Source organism: Typopeltis vanoorti, chromosome 6, assembly GCF_054136105.1.
Source record: "Typopeltis vanoorti isolate ZY-2024b chromosome 6, IOZ_Tvanoo_1.0, whole genome shotgun sequence".
In the NCBI taxonomy this organism is placed as follows: Eukaryota; Metazoa; Arthropoda; class Arachnida; order Uropygi; family Thelyphonidae; genus Typopeltis; species Typopeltis vanoorti.
Window position 1 is genome coordinate 15369763 of NC_143554.1, and position 20073 is coordinate 15389835.

Genomic DNA, 20073 nt, shown 5'->3' on the forward strand with positions numbered 1-20073 from the left:
TATATGCCCAAACATTCAAGCAATCACTAGGACACATCAGGCTCATGTTGCTCATAAACACAAGAATGAATAAACTTAAGGTATGTTTCATTTTATATTTTTTTATCATATTATTTTTTTTCTGTAATATTTGACTTAATTATTATAACATATTTCTCAGAAATTTGTATATAGTGCGCCTACAATTATTTATAGGATTTTAAATGTGCCTCGACTTCAAAAAGTTTGAGAACCACTGGTGTAAGCAAAGCCCACATCCTATTGTTCCTAACGAATGGGTAGTTAACGTCTTGGGACTTCCTTTAGCTGAAAGTGAAATTCTTCATTTCTTCCAAAGGAAGAAATGAAGAATTTCACTAATGTGCTGAAATTAAAACTGATTAAATTAAAATATGACAACTACATTTATTTAATACAATTCAGGATAACAATTTCTCAAACTTTTGGAATTGCCAGATAGTCATTTCGATTAAGATTAGGTTTATGAAATAGGGCTGAAGCACTTTATTTATATAAACATTCATGTTTATATATAGATCCATGTAGCAGGTTAGCATTTTCATTTCTATATTGTGCAATGCCAGATTTATGAGGTTTGATGAGATGGATGTGGCCTTAATGTTAAGAGATACATTTATTTATAGATCTTCCTGTTTGCCCATAGTAAGACAATTTACATGAACATGGTACTTTGTATATGCCAGGTAGTCACTGGTGAGAGTTTTTCTTTTGGATAAGGTAGCAAGTTGTGAATATATAAGAAAGCCAATAAACTTCATCTTAATGTTACATCTTGTTCTTGTAGAAAGGCTTATATGCTGGTTAAACATGATTATTAAATACTTAAGGAATTGACAGCGTATGCTGGAATATAAATTAAATCAAACTTTAATATATATTTCCAGTATTTTGGCAACGTCTCTTTGCCATCTTCATGGGAACTTAAGATAAAGGCATGTGCACGCAGGCACTACACACAGCAAATGAAGAACGAAGCGAGGAAGCTACCATTTTTCTTAAAGTCCTGATGTGCCCCCTAGCAGGCTATATTAGGTATTCTTGGCCGTTGGGCTGAAGTTCTCCTGATGTATGTTTCCCAAAATTTGGGGTAGTCTCATGCATCCAAATTTGTTGAGGTTTGGCATGTTCCTAAGGGCTGAGGCTGATTCTATGAATAGTCTTTCATATTTGAACTTGCTGCAGTGTATTACTGTGGCTTTCTTCCACCTTATTCAGTGGCACGTGTATCCAGAGCATGGTCTGCAAGCCCAGAGTGGCTGTACTGGTGAAATCGAATGTAGTCCTGTGTTCTGAGATTCTGATATTTGCTGTCCTGCTTGTTTGGCCAAAATAGGACAATTTACAGCTGCAAGGGACCTGGTATACACCAGGTAGGTCTAGGGGAAGTGGTTGGTTGGTTTGCCAATTTTCTATATGATCTGTAACAAGAGGTCAAGTCATGTTTTTGTAGGATTTTGTTAATTTTTTCCGAGGTGCCCTGGACATAGGGAATGGTGATAGATTTAGAGTAATCTTTGTTGTGAAGGGGAAGGGGGGTTGTGGATTACTTATTTTAGTATTTTTGGGGGGAAGTAGCCATTGGCTGAGAAAGTGTTAAGGATGTGATTTAGTTCAGTGGTTTAGGACTTTGTCATTTGAACAGATTAGTTTAGCCCTGTTGAATAGTGTCTTAATAACTCCATATTGTTGTGAGGGGTGGCGGTGGGATTGTTGGTGAATGTATCTGCCCATATTGGTGGGTTTCCATAAACTGAGAAAACCAAGGTTCCATCAGGTTGGTGGGTGACTAGTGTGTCTAGGAAAGTTCCTCATTTGCTGTGTGTAGTGCCTGTGCACGCATCTTTATCTTAAGTTCCCATGAAGATGGCAACGTGACGTTGCCAAAATATTGGAAATATATATTAAAATTTGATTTAATTTATATTCTAGTATATGCTGTCAATTTCTTAAGTATCTAATAATAATTTTCTGTTTTAAGGATACTTGTGACATAAGACTGAATGATATATGCACGTAAACACAAGAAAGATATTTAATTAACCAAATATTTCGGTCTGGAAATAGCAGACCATCCTCAGTGGTATTACAAGAACAGTTTTAAAAAAAATGCAAGCTAGAATACTAACAATAGATAGTTAAAAATAGCATGGAGGCCTTGCTCCATCGTCCCAACCTGAATCGTAATAACTGTATATATCAAAAATCTGGGAAAGTCTAATCAAGATTACCCATTAATTTCTTTTCTTTTTTTTTTTTTTTCAATCATGTCTCTGCTTCAAAATATTCTGTTTTATACTTAATACTTAGTGATATAACATCACATTGCGTATTCTGTTTTTAATGATCTATTGTTAGTATTCTAGCTTGTATTTTTTTTTTAAACTGTTCTTGTAATACCACTGAGGATGGTCTGCTATTTCCAGACCGAAATATTTGGTTAATTAAATATCTTTCTTGTGTTCGTGCATATATCATTCATTTAATAATAATGTTACATCCATGTAATGTTATTAAAATTAAAGCTTCTTCCTACAACATCACCTTAGCTGAAATTACAGCTTTACAATCTTTAAGAAACAACAACCATCGCATTATTACAAAAACTGACAATGGGAAATCCACAGTAGTTAGGATACTGCAAATTATAAATGAAAAATATCTCTTTTACTACAGGATAGATTGCCATACCAGGAATTAAATCAACTCAAAAAAATTAAACTAACTGCTAGATGAAGTTGTAAATATTGATGGAGACACCACAGAAAAACTCAAACTTATTTTGCTAAAAATGCTCAGTTCCATGCTCTACCTAATATCTGTAAGGAAGGCATTCTTCTTCATCCCATTGTTGACTGTATAGATTCTCATACATAATACATAGCCACATTTTTAGCAGTTATTAAAAGCTCAAATTGGAAACTCCCACTTCATAAAAAAATTCATCTGATTTTCTAGATAAAGTAAAAAATTGATTCCTCCGACCCACTGGTTTTCTACATAAAGTAAAAAATCCACCACCACTCCAGGATCTCTTGTTTTTTCTTCAACTTCCTCCAAAATTTCTCCTCCACTAAGTGTGTATACTTTGAATCCCATTGTTGCCTACCAAATTTCAGGACTTTACACTTTGCAACATTGAACTGGCAGTTCCATCCTGTTCTTGAATAATACATTCTATTCAAGTCCTCCTGTAAGTCTACACCGTCTGCTTCATTCCACATTACTCTCACACCCAGTTTTGCATCATCTGCAAACAGCTGTATATTAACGCATCCTACTGTCATTAATATACAAATTAACAGTTGTTCCAAAACAGACCTCTGTGGCACACCACTCTTCTGGAATACTGCACCCCCATACACAACTTGCTGATACCCTACTGAGAGCCAGTTGCCTATTCCACTCACTAATCTGTCATCCAATACTATCTGGCTTCAGTTTAGTTACCAACTTGTGGTGTTGCGGCATATCAAAATCCTTTGAAAAATCTAAGCGTACCACTGTTTATGCATCTCCTTCTTCTACTATATTCACCACCTTGTTGTAATACATACACATATTGGTAAAATGTAACCTCCCTTTAACAAACGCAATTTTGTAAACTATCTCTCCCTAACCTTTCCAATACCTTAACTACAACTGATATATATACAGATTGGCTTATAATTTGTAGTCTTAGCCACTACCTTTGTGAAGTGGAACAATTTTTTCTTCCTTTCGCTCCTGTGGGACTTGTGCTAATGCAAAACTTGTTAAACATGGTGGGCTAAGGCTGATACTAACTCTGGGAACATTCCTTTAAGTTGTGATAGGCCATCAAGTTTTATTGACATGGAGCTTACTCTATTCCTCATATACCTCTTTTCTTCTCTCTTTTCATTCTGTTCACTTGAGTTTCTGATTTCACAATGGGGATGAAACACTCTGATCTGTTCACTATATACATGACAATGTCCTCTGCAGCACTCAATCTCCTCCTTTCATCCATTAACATAATCTTACCATAATCATTATTCATTCTACTTACAACATATCAAAAAAAAAAAAAAACTCCTGATGGGTTTTTCTTGGCATAGTTTGCTAATTTTCTCTTGTACTATTTTTGTTCTTACCAACTGAGTCATTCTCATGGCCTGCTCTTTATACTCTTTGTGCAACTGATTATTACCATTATTCATCTTCTGCTGCCCCAAAGTGTCTTTTTCTTCCAGATTCATGCTTAATCCTTTCATTCATCCATTTGACACCTACCTTATTCAGCCTTCTAACCTTCAAAATATGTTCATGCATGATGCGGTTAAATATTTCTTTGCCAATTCCCAAGCAGCATTTATTTTGTTTCCACTATCTCCTTATTCCATGCTATAGCTCCAAGCTTTCTCCTAAACTTTTCATAATTATCAGCCTTATACTTCCACATATATTCTTTCTTCACAGAAGTCTACATATGACTAGCCACAACCCAAGTGATAACTTCATTCATCACTTTCACCCATTTACAGTGATCAGATCTAAATATCTCGATCCTCACATGCTGCTCGATCCTTTACAACTGCCTAAGATAGTTGTCTCCCAAGAAATTCATTCAACTTATTCCTATCTATTCAATTCTATCTATGCAGCCATAATAATCACCCTTTCCTTGATCACTAACCTAAGTGGCTTATACATTTCTTCATCACAACCTTAATGTGGAAAGTTTCCTGGCCTATAGCAACTAAATATCTCTTCATCACTTCCATCTTTCATGCCTATTTATGTGGATATAATTCCTCTGCTATCATCAGCAGCACTCCCTCTCTCGTCCTTTCTAACCTCCCTAGAAACAATGTACCCTTCCATTTCTATTTCTGTTGGGATATAATCTTCATTCACCCATGTTTCACTTTTTCCAACAATTTTTGGGTGAATAAAATCAATCAATAAAACAATTTTATCTTCCTTATTTCTGATACTTTGGAGTGAGTGAACTGAAGACTAGATGTTGGTATTTGCAAATAAATAGTAGTTTGCTTTTATGTCTGTAACCAGTCCCACCAAAGCCACCTGCTAGTTGTGATTACCCCACTACCTGCTCTTGCCCAATCACCTTTGTCACTGCTTACCACATATATATGCATGGTCTCAACTACCTCACTCCCATCCTGATCTGTTCCATTTCTATGCTGATACATTCACTACTACTTCCAACATCCACTCTCCCTATGTCATGTCTCTCTGTCCACTTGAGCACCTCCTATTTGCCTGTTCTTCTTGTATTCTCATTTTCTCTTCATTTCTCATGCTACTATTTTCATTGCTGAGCACTTGAGTCTCTTCATTCCACTCTCTTGATCTTTCACTTCATCTCTTACATCTGATCTCTTACTAGCATTAGATAATGCACTTCCATCTAGCAACAGTTTCTCCAGTTCACTCACTCCAAAGCCATTTGAATGCAATCCATAACTTCTATATAATTCCATTCTTCCCAAAAATACATTCCACAAGTCCACAAATGCATTCCCTTCTCCACCCACAACTCTGCCAGCATACCATTCATGATTCCTAATCTCAATCTCAACTCATCATTGTTGATGTCTTGGCAGCGCACTGACAGTCTTTCCTACTATACTGTTATCTTTCACTGTCTTCAATAATCTTCTGATATCTGCCCTTACATTCTCCTTATGTCCAACTAAATCATTTCATCCCACAACCACCACTCACTCTCTTGTTCATTCAAAGCATAAATTATCTTACTCATACCCCCTCCTGTATAACAGGCTTTATGGACTCTCATTAACCCATCATCTAATAATGGAATCTCCATACACTTCTATTCTTAGATCATTGGGTGATCTCTTTTTTTCTTTCATTCTATTATTTCGAATTCTTCCATTTGTTTCCACTAAATGTCTAGTCTAATATATTCATATTAGACTAGACTAATATAATATATTCATAATATAACACTCCACATATTCTTCTTTTCATTTTGAATAACTCTTTCTTCAGATTTAATCTTTAAAAGGTATCTGTGACTATAAACAATAAATTACATGATAACCACAGTAATTAACTTTAACAAAATGAAAGTACAGATATTTCGTACTGAAAATAACAGTACATTATCAGTGTGTAAAAACAAGCAAATCAAAGGAATGAGAATACAAGGTACATGCAGCAGTCAGTGGTTTACCAATTAAAAACTGTTGTCACATGCTAGAAATTAATGTTAATAAATAACATTGAAACATACTATTTGATCTTTAAGACCGTGGATTTAATAAACATTTATACAAATCGTCTGCTAGTTTCGCTAGCTGTAACTGTCTAGCTTTGTCAAGACGAGAAAGGTTACTAGTATTAAATGCAAAAAAAACAAAAGAATGAAGTAACGGTTTAAAAACAGTTTGACAAATTGGAGAGCACCCGTGACATCACACGCATAAGGCGGAAAGACTTAGTTATTGTTATTAAGTAACGTACTAGTAGTCGATTTGTATAAATGTTTATTAAATCCATGGTCTTAAAAATCAAATAGTATGTTTCAATTTTAATGAAAAGGATCAAATAACTTTCAGTTAATAAATAACATTATTAAAACTGTTATTATTAAATTATTTAAAGCATTCACAAATGTATTCTGGAATATTAATTAAAAGAAACTTTAATAAATACTTCCTATATTTCGGCAACGTTACATTGCCATCTTCATGGGAACATACAAATATGACACTTGCACGCAGCCACTACAAAAAGCAAATGAGGCAGAAGATAAAAAACTATTGTTGTTCCTAAAATCCTAATGATGCTCCCTAGTGGGCTATATTGGGCTGTCTTGGCCATTGGACTGATGTTCTCATGATGTAAGTCTCCCAAATTTTGGGCACTCTACTGCATCCAAATTCGTTGAGGTTTGGAACGTTTTTTAGGGCTGAGGCAGATTCTATGAATAATCTTTCGTACTTAAGTAAGAAAGATTGAGTACATGCATGAGACTGCCCCAAATTCAAGGTATTTTCATATTATGTTTTAATTATTTACCATATTAGATTTGGTATTGTAGATGATCTTGAATATATGCTAGCATGTTTAATTCATCTTTTCCATTGCTGGAAAATGTGAACTTCACAGTTTTCAGGTGTGACCATTGCAGTGTTGTATGAACACATGAATCAATTTTTTATTGCTTTCTAATGGTTTTGAACCTAATTAAACCTATGATGGTTAAAATAACTAATGAAATATGAGCAGATAATAAAACCTGAGTGTTTTTTATTTTAAATTTGTCTTTAGTTAAATAATCAAATTGCCATAATTACAGAAGTATTGGTTCAGTGAATTATACCAGGAATATGTTACACCACCACCACCATGCAATCATTGGAAAAAAAAAATTGTTCCTCTTAAACGATGTGACTGCTGTGAGTTATCAAGTACAGCATTTAAATTTTGAAATAGTGATTTTTTTTTTCCCTCTTCACTTTAGTCCCTGACATGACAATGGAAGGAATATTTTCATCTGTGCATTTTACATTAAATCTGCAACAGTATAAATTAATAAGAGGAATTCTTGATTACAATCTCGGTGAGCCCTTGTCAAAATCAACAGAGATATCAGTAATGGAACAGCCTGTTTTTTCTGTGAGTTTATTGATATATTTTTTCGTATATACTTTAAAATGATTTACATATATTTATGATATAAACATTTGGATATCTATTTTTCTTAGAGAATAGAATGAGAGTATGCATATTGAATTTATTTCCATCTCAGATTTTTCTTTATTGCTAATTTATGAGCATAATTTCTTATGACTGTGGGTACATAGCTAACAAGTATGTCACACAGAAATCTCACATAGTTCCAAGGGTGGGAGGGGAGGGTTACAACATTCCCAGGTGAATGAACAAAATTATGTTCATTCACCTGGGATTGTATTTTTTTTCATTACTAGTTTTCTGTACAATTTTCTTGTAGATTAATTCATTTGTTCTATTGCTACAGTCTATGAGATTTCTTCAAAAATGCGCATATTAAATTAATGAAATATGTTAAGTTATTTTACCGAAATTTTTGTTTAAATATTGGAATACCTTGAATGGGCATATTAATAACAAATTATAAAATGAAAAAAAAAATTTCATGTTAAAACATGTATTTCTAGATTTCTAATGCCTGATCCTCACCTTCTCATGGTGCACCCTGTTAGGTATCTACCTGGATACTGAATGAAAGAGGATGCCTGACAACTTGGAATTTAGCTAACCAAATTGTATTCATATTAGCTTAAACCACAATGTAAAATAATGGTACAGTAGGAGAATTTCATGCTTGCTGGGGTATTGCCTAGTTAAACAAGTGTCCCTTGTTTACCCATCCCAACTCATCATCCACAGAGTTCAAGATGGGTACTGAAGCATCAATGGAAAAGAAATGGAACTAGTAGAAGAATTGGATAAGTACCAAATCAACATAATATACGTGACTGAATCGAAGACTAAAACAGATGAAATGTTTTTAAGCAACAAATATAAAAGGTTTATATTCTGGCCATAACAATCAGGGAAAAGACGGAGTAGCCATAGTAATCAACTAAATATGAGGATAATCTTCTTGAATGGAAGGCAATATCAAGTAAAATGATGTGGGCAAATATCAGAATAGGGAACTGGATAATGAGACTTATTTGTGCTTATGGTCCCACAGAAAGCTCTACCCAAATGGGGGAGTTTTAATTTAAGGCATTAGGGAAGGTAGCTGGCTCAGTGAAAAAGTTGATCCTTGTTGGAGATCTAAACAGCAAAGTAGGAAATGATTACAGACATATAGAAATGTTTTGGGAAAATTTGGAGAAAAGCGTAAAGCTAATATAACAGCCTGCTGTATTTCTGTTCAGGACATGGATTGGTTAGTACTAACACCATGTTCCAACATAAAAATGTGCACAAATTCACATGGAAAAGAGATGCAAGAAATAAGAAAAATCTCATTGATTATGTTATAGTTGATAGCAATGTTTTCCCCACTGGTTCAGGACACAAGAGTATACAGAGATTTAAAATAGGAAGTTATCACTATTTAGTTTTGAGCTTAAGGATAAAATTAAATTTCATATTGAAAAGAAGAGTGTGTATGCTCTTAGAGAATACAGCAAAAAAATGTAAGAAAGCGAAGCACTGTGTAAAACTAGCTAAACAAAAGTCATGGGAAGAGAACATAGAAAATAAATATCAGGAAGGCAGCAAAATATTCTGGAGGCTGTTGAAAAAGCATAGAAATGGAGAAAAGAGCATTGTAAAAGGAATCAGAGATGATAAAGATTTGAGGGTGGTAATGACAGACAACATACCTAGAGTCAGGAGAGTAAATCAAGTGGGAGTTAAATGGATGAATATCATCATTAAGCTGGAACTGCAAAAAAAGAAACAATTGTGGAGGGAATTTAAGGAGAAAGGTGAATTGCAGGCACATGAATAGTACAAGACACAGGCAAGAAGGGTAACAAGTGTGGTAAGAAAAGCAAAAGCAGATTATGAAAGGAAGTTAGCAAAGCAGGCAAAAGAGAATCCCAAACAGTTATTTTAATATGCTGTAAGTAAAAGAAAGAATGTATATGGCAAAATGGTTTTAAGGAATGTCAATGGTAGGGAGGTAACTGAATCAGACAATATGGTAGACTTACTAAGTAAACACTTTGCGAGTGTATATCATCCAGGTGGTGATATTGCAGGAACAAGAGAGCCCGAGGCTTATACGGGAATGGAGGTAAATGAAATGGAGGAGCATAGCATATTACAGAATCTTAATGTGAATACAGCTGTGGGATTGGATGGTATATCAGATTTGGAAACGCTTATCACCAGAGGTCCCACTTTACATTCCAGGCTACCTACAACCGCCCTCAGAGGGCGCTCCACCTAGATAGAACTTCAGTGTCACCCACGTGGTTGGGCTTAGTATTATTTGTCATTTGTTTTTATGTTACATTAGTTTTTTTATAATCTCTGAAGATGTCTCATTGACTGAGACGAAATATAGGAAGAATTAAATTCTGTTTTTAATCTTTTCTGAGTGCTGTATACAATCCATTAAGCATGGGAATGTATACATTCCCATCCCAGTTTTTGAAACTTCTGCTCAATTTTTCTCAGTTTCCAGCCAAGCTAATTCTGAGAAGTAAAGTACAGACCTATAATTTTGGATTTTTTAAATTGGAAATATGATTATTCAAAGTTGTTGTTTAGTGTTTTTCTTGTGGTATTTGTGATGTTTTTTATGTTTTTTAGGTAACAGATGATATAGAATATCAAACTTGGATATGCATGGCAATTCACATCGATCTAGTAAATGTGACTCTAGAAATTGTTCACAGTGAAATTCACGGTAATGCACAAAGCATCAAAGATGTTCCTTTAGCAAAGTTTGACTTCATCAAATGCCGCTTGTCATATGAAAGTTATTCTGATCAGAGTAAAGATGTTGATTTGGTTTCTAATGAAATACGCATATCAGACACAAGATATCAAGGTAAGTATGTTATGAAATAAGATACCTTGAAATCTCTGCATGAGAAAGCTTTTACTTTTCAGTCAAATATTAATGGCCTATAGTAGAATTTTTTGAGGATTTTGCATATTTTACCTGACCATTGAAAAGCATGAGCAGTTTCAAAATATATACAGACCAACTGACTTACAGAGTTGAGAAATTGATCAGCATGAAATAACATATTAATGAATATCAAAGTTCAGTTAGTGTAGAATTATGGAAGGTAAGTATAGTGGAAATCAACCTTCTACAAACCTTTGTATAATTTAAATTTATTTAAGTCAGAGTGTGTGTGTGTCACATCCTTCTTTAAGATCTATGAACTTGGAAAAATAAATTGATTATTCAGAAACAGTGTACTACTGCTGTGTGTGTATGGTCAGTAAATAATGATGAAACAAAAAAAGTGAAATTTATTCATTTTCATCATTTATATGATTTAGTTCAGTAATGTGTGTAGTTTTAATTATATTTAAATTGAATTTACAGTACATATTATAGCCTGTGAAAGTTGAAGATCAGCATGAAACAAGCTATTAATGAATATGAAAGTGCAATTACAGTAGAGTTATGAAATGTAAATATAGTAGAATCAAATGCTAATGATGAAATAAATGAACAAAGAAGGTGAAGAGGAAGCAAAAGAGAATATGAAAAACATTTATCTTCACAGAGAAGTGTAGTTGAAGAATGTGAGTTGTGATAGAGTATTATCATTAGGTAAATCTATAAAGAGAATGGATGAGGATTTGAAAAATGGTTTGCTAAGTAAAAAGAGGTGGACCGAATTAGTATAAATGTGAGAGAAGGAATGTGGCATCTAAAGTTCAGTTTGATAAATGGCGAAAATGTTTTCCAGATAGAAAAATTTTATGATGCGACTCAGGCTATGTGAAGTGCTGAGTGAAAGGGATACCTGTAATAGTAAGGAGACAGTTGACTGCAAAAGCAACAAATATGGTATGACTGAAGATATGAAAGAATTGTAAGAAATGAAAAAGAAGGGTAAATCAGTGCAGATTGAGTCTGCTGCTGTAGTATGATAGGGATAGGTTAAAAGAAGAGGTGTGATAGCAAATGACTTAGTGCATCAGGTACTCAGTATATGGATATGTGTTGTGATTTTCATGGAAAGAAAATAAAAGAATTATATCTGCAGGATAGACTGCACTCAAATAAAATAGAATTTTGCTCTACAATTTGGCAGCATCTCATTTGAGAAAGAAAAACTGTTAGGACAGCAGTGTGAAAAGTTAATGCTGTAGGAACATGGAATAGATGGGGAGAATTGAAGTGATCAGAAAGGTGATGAGGTAGAGAGGTGGGGTTGAAGTTTTAATGATTTGGGTGCATCTAACATTATAGCCAGAGGAAATGGTATGATGTTAGTCATTCCTTCAAATAGGATGGGATGGACTATAATATTTCCTTGGGTAACTTTTAGATAAAAGGATATCCATAGGTAAATGGATCCATGGATACAATTGGTTACTGATGTCAGATTCATTATAAATAAGGGCAAGAGTTTATTACTTTGTTTTTTTTTGTCTTCCAAAAAATTACATGTATCATTGAACTTGATTGTTGACAAAAAATAATATGGTCATGGGGAATGAAGTATGATGGGTATCCTGTTTTCAGAAATAGAATGCATGGGAGGGCAGATGATAGAAAAAGATCTGCAAAGTGTAACAGTTTGATAATGATAATTAGCCTGAAACATCAGACTAGTTAGTATATTTTAATTTATCTGATGTAAGATAGATGCTAACATGAAAAATTCAACTTTCATGTTATCTTGGAAATGGAAGGAGGAAAGAGATTGCAAGAGGAAGGTAAAGGAATTTATAAAAGATCTAAATCTTAATTATAGTAAGCAGGATGTGACAGAGAGGATTGGGATTTAAGAATTATAATGAGCTATTCATATTAACTTACCATATTTACTGCAATATAACTCTCACTTTTTTTCCCAAATTTAAAGTTAGAAAATTGTGGTGAGGGATATATACAAGGATTTATGGAAATTAAAGTTTTTCAGGAAAAAACTAAATTGATGTTTAATTAAATCATCAGTATTCATTTAATTTATAATTGCTCACATTATTTATAAAATGAATGTATTCATATTTTAATTATGAACGTTATTTATGTGATTGCTGTTCATCTTCATTCACTTCTATATTTCCTCTACTGGTTACTTCCATCTCTATGCATACAATTGGTGTGGTATTAACAAAAGATCGCATGACTCAATGACCAAGGAATGCTGCCGATTGTTGAATTGAAATTATCTCTTCAACTGAATTCCAAAATATTTGAAACTGCCATTACATTATTTCTTAAAGTTTTAAACTTTTCATGTGTGAACCATATGCAAAACTTTTACATTTTTTTTTCATAAAGTAAAATCAGGAGTGCAAGATATATACCGAGGGTAAGTTATATTCAAGTAAATATGATATATATTAGCTTAAAGATTTCAAGGTAATTTCAAATCAGTTTAAGAACAACAGTTCTTAAGCTAAGCAGTAAATCAAGTTCTGTTTTACTACAGTCATTAAGATAGAAATTTATCATGCAATTAACTCTGGTTCCAAGGTAAATTATTTTTTATCTATATATTTGTTCTACAAACACATTCAACAGGATACAGTTTTGCTTAACTTGAAACGTTAAATCCAATTCGTGTGTGTGCATGCGCGTGCGTGCGTGTGCTTGGGGGGGGGGGTTTCAGAAGTAGCAAAAATGCCACAAATATATACTAGTTTAATTATGTTTGATTTTTTTATGTGAATAAATGTTTACCTGCAAACGGTGTGGGATTAACTTAGATTATGATAAATCTGTACATAATCTGGAAAACTTTTCTTGAGACCAACGTGAAAAATCCACTACAGGTCCCTTAATAAGCAAAGTGGAAATGTTGTGCCAGGTGAAAATCATCTACCACTTAAAAATATTCAGACACCTATACCATAATGGGATTCAAACCCACAACCTCTTGGCTAGAGAGTAAATATACTTATTTACTCAGACAAGTTACAAAAAAAAAAAAAAAAGTTATGTTTATTACCTGTCCAGATGTCCATCTGGTTGAATTATATCAACCATTTTATGTTTCAATGATATCTGAACGTAATTTTAATTTCAATGGACACTTTCTTTCTGAGATTTCAGAAGATAATTTACATTTTAAGTAATCATTACAGTAACATCTATTAAGTATCTCCAGCAGCATTTTACTTTTGCAATGCAAGAAATGTCTACATCCATATTTGGTTGAAATCATGAGGTACCGGTAGAGAAGGAAAAGGGAAATATATAATTTTTATGGTTGCAGAGGGCAAAAGAAATTGCCAGCGGCATTTGCTATTGTTAATTGAGCAATTCGGTTGTTTGCAGAAATGGATATGAACAAGTAGAGATTTAGCAAAGTAGAAGAATGATGCAAGCTGTAATTCTTTGCTACAGAGAAATTTATGCAGAAAAGAAAAGGAAACCCATGTTGACTCAGTTGGGCATACATATTTTTAAAGAAGCATAGTCTGCTGTCATGTTATCCACTGAAGATGAGCCTAGCCAGCTCAACAGTATGGTATCGTAAAAACCCTTATTCACAGAATAAATTAAAGATACCAAGAAATTATATACTGGTTTAATCCTTTATCCAAGTGTAAGCAAACAAAGTTTGTGCCTGAAGCATTTTCAGGACTGGGGCAACTCGTATATGGATGCTATTGACTTCACATTACTTTTCTTAGTATCCCATAATGCATAGCACATATCCTTGAAGACATGTATAATACTAAGGCAAGTGGTGTGCAGTCAATAGCTTCTACATACAAGTTGCCTCAGTCCTGAAAATACTTCAGGTGCAAACTTTGTTTGCTTATACTTGGATAAAGGATTAAACCAAATACCATATTTTTCGATAGATAATGCTCGCATTATCTATACAAAAAAGTCATAAATTCATTAAAAATGAACATGTGCCATATACATTTGAAAGATATGAGAGGTAAATCAAATGTAATAACAAAACTAAGGTAGATGTATTACTTAATATTTATTAAACATTACACTGTTCAAATCCAAAAAATTCTTCATCAGACTCAATAGGCCTTTCATGCCCTATTGTAGCAACTGAAACCTCTTTTGCTCCCTTCAGATTCACAGTCATAGAACTAGGCATGTCAAAACTTAAATTGTTACTCTTCAATCCAAAAACCCAAGATGTGGGTAGGCCTTGAAATCCTTTATGTTATCGTTTTGCGCAATTCTTTTCGATTCCTGCAACACACAGACAGAGATATTCTCATACCTTTAGCTCTTTCACTAACACCCAATCAAACAGTTTTTTTTTTTTTCTCCCCTATGGTTGGCCACAAGCACCTTCTAAATCTCAGCACGTTTCCTCATATGTAAACATTTCAAGACTGTTTCAGTCTTTCGCCATTCACAAATACTACTTTCTCCAACACTAAACAATCTACCAGCATCACGATTCCCTTTTTCCTTTGCTACTTCTACCATTTCAAGCTTGAACTGCGTGCTGTGTAGGATTTTTTTAATTCCAATTTTAATTTGGAATTAAAAAAATCGACTACTGCTACTAGCAACGCACATGCTTTTAAGTGATGAAAGTGTTGGGGGTACCTCGTTATACATTAGGTGCGCGTTATCTATCGACAAACACTGTATATAATTTTCTTGGTATCTTTAATTTATAGTATAACCAACTGAAAGGACTTACAACATCTATCTCTAATTCAGAGTATTTAAATAATATGTTGTGACAGCTTTTGGCTGCCTATATGTGGAAATATGACCTGCATTACTTCAACCTTGGTATCACTTTTGGGTCTGGCTACTGCTGATGAGACCTCAATGAAGGTCAAAATCGATCTGTATAGTGACCCCCTTCTATAATGTATAGCATTATACATGTCTGTAAGGATATGTGCTTTGCATTCTGGAATGCTAATGCAATTGAATACTAATGCTATGAGGTCAATAGCTACTATATGCGAGTTGCTCCAGTCCAGAAATTACTTCAGGTGCAAACTTCGTTTGCTTACCCTTGGATAAAGGAGTAAACCGATTATATAATTTCTTGGTATCTTTAGTTTATAGTATATAGTATAACCAAGTGGAAAAATTTCCAACAACTAATTCAAACAGCTAGAGCTATCTGTTCCAATGACAAAGCTGTTACCACTGAACTCACTTGCATCACATTTTCTTAGCCAATGGCTATAAATCTCCATAGGATAGAAAAAATACTAAATGCTTCCCAGAAATCTCCTCAATTTCCTGTTACACAAGACTACAGCAAAACTGTTACCATCACATATATTCAAGGCACATCTGAAAAGATATTTAGAGTCCTTAATAAATATTAGCTGCGCACCATATTTAAACTATATGTCAAATTGGCAACTCTCATCCATTTACCGAAGGACAAACTGTCTTCTTTATCATATCCAGGAGTGTATGGGAGTGCCCTTTTCTCGTTACCTTGCTTACTATGGTCAGGCAAGAAGAAAACTGTTGACATCTGCTTTGTTGAACATAATAAATGTATTTGGCACTATCCGTTGGAAGTCGGGTCTAGAAGACCATGTCTTGGATGCCCTTTCACATAGGATCAAATGGAAGAAAACAAAAGTGCTACTCATAAGTCTAGTCAAAGAGAGATTGTTTTTGGAATCAGCAGAAGCTTTGAAACATACTCCAAACCTTGACAAGTATGGCTGTATAAATATACCAAAAATATTTTAAGATCTAATTAATACTTGTTTTCTCTCTTTTTCCAACGTAGATGGAACCACTTAGGACTTAATTCCTTATAGTTGGATTTATCAGCTTTCTGTTTGGATGTATCCAATGTATGTTGGTGGATAGTCCTTATCCTTTCGCCATTCAATTAATGCTGGGGTTCCACAATATTATGTTTTCTCACCAACCCTCTTCCTGCTAAATATCATTCACCTTCTTCAGCTGACCTCCAACTCAATATGCAGTTTTGCAGATGACAGCACCTTGTACTCCTCCCTTTCATTTGATAAACCTTACTCTACACAGCTCACCTCAACCTACAGAACATCAACTACCACTGCCCTCAATTCTGATCTCCAAGCCATCCTCCAATGGGCGCTCAGATAACCTCGTCAATTTCAATGCTAGTAAAACACAGAACTGTCTTATTTCTCATAAAAAAGAACCATTTTCTCCCAGTATTATTTTTGACGACATCGAAATTGCCAAACAACTTGAGATTTCTCTTCTTGGAATTAGTCCGACACCAAGCCTCTCTTGGCATAAACACATCACAACCATTGCATCCTCAGCTTCTAAAAAACTAGGATTTCTCTTTCACTCAATATTACTTCAACCCAGAACAACTGTTAACCTTAGACAAATCACAAATTCTCCCAGCTATTGAATACTGCTCTCATATATGGAGTGGGTCTCCAAGAGCTCCCACAAAATGCTTGACTCAATACAGAGGAGAGCAATTGGACTTATTAATGACCCATCTCTTATCAACTCACCCCCCCCCCCCTTTTACACAGGCATTTCATTTTCACAATATGTGTATTCTACAAATATTTCCACGGGAAATGTTCATCTGAATTAGCATCCGTAATTCTCCCACTTAGTACTAAGCTTTAATATAATTCATTTAATTTAATCCTTTATCCAAAGTGGAAGCAAACAAAGTTTGCGCCTGAAGTATCTTCAGGACTGAGGCAATTCGTCGTAAAGGTGGACCAAGCTCTCATCACTACTTGTCTTAGTATCTCCCACAATGCAAAGCACATCTCTTTTGCGGACATGTATAATGCTATGCATTAAGGGAAGGGCCACTACCCAGACTGGTTTTGACCTTTATTGAGATCTCGTCAGTGGGAGCCAGACCCAGAGGTGGTGATACCAAGGTGGAAGCAATGGAGAAGTCATATTTACCTATACGAGTTGCCAAAAGGTGTCTCACCTTATTATTAAGTTACTCTGGATTTAGAGAAAGATGTTGGAAGTTGTTTGCTTATACTTGGATAAAGGATTAAACTAAATTTATTATAGTCTTACCAAGTGGGGAAAAAACTTCCAACATAGTACTAAGCTTGTTGGAACATGTGCAGCAGCTGCACAACATCCCTTCACAGTGCACCTTGAAACCCATAGAACAAGTTTCTTTTCCTCCTGCTCCATCTCTGCAACTGCTGTACTATGGAACAGTGTTCCCCATACTGTGTTTCGCAAGGAATACAGAATACAGTCATTTAAATCAAATGTAAGCAAGTTCCTCTTTTCCCAACCTACTACCCATACACAGTACTAATGTACTATAGGTTGATCAAGCAACCTCTCGTATTGGGCTCAACATTTAAAAGAAAAAAAAAAGTCATCCTCTGTTGACCATGTCTCACTGGCACCAGTGATTTGAGGATGACCAACTGTATCAAGACTACAGACTGCACTTGTATTCCTAATACTCCTTGCGGTGTATAAGTGCAATAGCTTTCCCATGATGGTTGCCCTTTCCTTTCTACCATTCCTTATCCCATCATTCCAGTAATTTGATTGTTGATCCCATTGAGGCTATCCTTTCATCCCTATATTGTCTACCTTTGCCCCTTATCTTACAATTTTTGATATCTTATACTCATTGTCTAGTTTTTGTTTACCACATTCTCCCCCTCCTCTCATCAAAGTATAGAATAAAATATTAAAAATTAAAGTAAAGCTCAGTCAAAATTTTTTAAAACAGTAGAATGAAAGAATTCAGAATATTATTATTATTATCCAAAGACTCCATGCAGTCACAGACTCATCTAGGAGGTCTTTTTTGTCAGCTCATCATGCTGTTCGTTAACTCATTCAAATTCTCTGCAGACACCACGCTCTCAGTTAATGCATTCCAAAAATTCACAACTCTCCTTGCAAAAAACTTGTTTCCATTCCCTTGCCAGCATCCTCTTACACAGCTTCTAGGGATGACGTCTCGTTTTCACCCAGTCTCCCAATATTTTATGAAAAACCTATTCAATGTTAATCCTATAACAACCCCTTATCCACTTGTATATCTCTATCATATCACCCCTCTTTCTCGTATCCACTAGACTAGTGGTATTAACCTTTTCAAAGTCACGGAACACTTTTGATTATAAGAAAAATTTGGGGAATACCAAAAGCATTTGGGTCATAAAACTAACAGTGAAAATACATGGACTTGCCTTTTATAAAAATGGAACTTATTTTAATCCGATACTTGAGCTTGTCGGCTTTTGCAGATTTCAGCAATATCAGGTCTAATATGTGATATAGCTACCCTCATCTCTTTGTCTATATTATAAGTCTTTCACACTTTTTAGTTTTTATATTGGTTAATATTGAGAAACCGAGCTCGCACAAATATGATGTTGAAAACTGTAACAAAGCTTTCAGTGCCCTTGTGGAAAGAGCTGGTTATTCGGCTTGGACAAAAATCCAAAATTCCTCAAGAGTTAACGAAAATAATTTCCTTGACATTTTTATTATGGAGCGAAGGAAACATGGAATTATGAGACAAAAGTAAGAGTTTAAATAGGAATATAAAACTACCATAAAACCAAATAAAATGTAAAGTCAAAAGGATTTGAGATTCTTAAAATTATATTAAAGATATAAGTGTATATAATTTAAAATATTAAAAATAGACCCAGTCTAAAAGAGGAATAATGAGGTAAGACTGAATTTTTTTTTATTTAAATGACATAAGCCTAAAAGCATAGTAAAAATTATATGTGCAGCTAATAAATGCTCTTAAAAATAGAAATAGTGTAAAAGAGGAATAATGACTTTACCTAGTGAAATATTAAACTATTGATTTATAATATTTTATTCCATAATATTTCATCATTTTTCTTTAAATGTATCTCAACCTCATTTCAATTTAATTTCCAACAATTTTGTTATTCCAGAAGAGTTAACACATTAGAAAAGGTATGCTGATAACATCACTCTACCATTATTTTCATTACAGTCTTCCATTAATTTCATTTAAAACAGACCTATTGAAAAAGCAATTTATTATTGTTGGAGAGCCCTATATTAAACGAAACATTGATTAGGATTTTGTATTTCTCTTTCACTTTTGAGAGTATTGAGGCAAATGCAGCATAATGGTAATTTGATTACATGAGGGGGGGACAGGTTGGACAAACACTTGCTTTCGAGCTACTCGGTACATACTGGATGAGTATTGCAGCTTTATATTTAAACTTATACTTAAATGATGCAATATCAGAATGTGTCCCTAGAATTCGAAGAATAAATAGGATAGTAGTGAAGTGGATGTGCAATCTTCTTAATCAACAGATTCGTAACAAAGAGTTGATGTGGAAGGAATACCATATGCATAAGGATGATGTCAGTTATCAAAATTATACAGAGCCGGCCAATATTTTATAATCCAATTCCATATTCTTCAATTTATGCAACAGACTTCCATGCAGTATTCTGTCAAA

General features: G+C 34.2%; 1 protein-coding gene across 1 annotated transcript in view; it reads left to right on the plus strand.

The window, feature by feature from the left end:
* Vps13D (vacuolar protein sorting 13D) overlaps positions 1-20073 on the plus strand; it is a 1260195-nt gene that overhangs the window by 598626 nt on the left and 641496 nt on the right. The window contains exons 41-42 of the mRNA XM_090393926.1: positions 7496-7650; positions 10297-10537. Of these exons, the coding sequence (XP_090250052.1) occupies positions 7496-7650; positions 10297-10537 (396 nt within the window). The remainder of the gene's footprint in view (positions 1-7495; positions 7651-10296; positions 10538-20073) is intronic.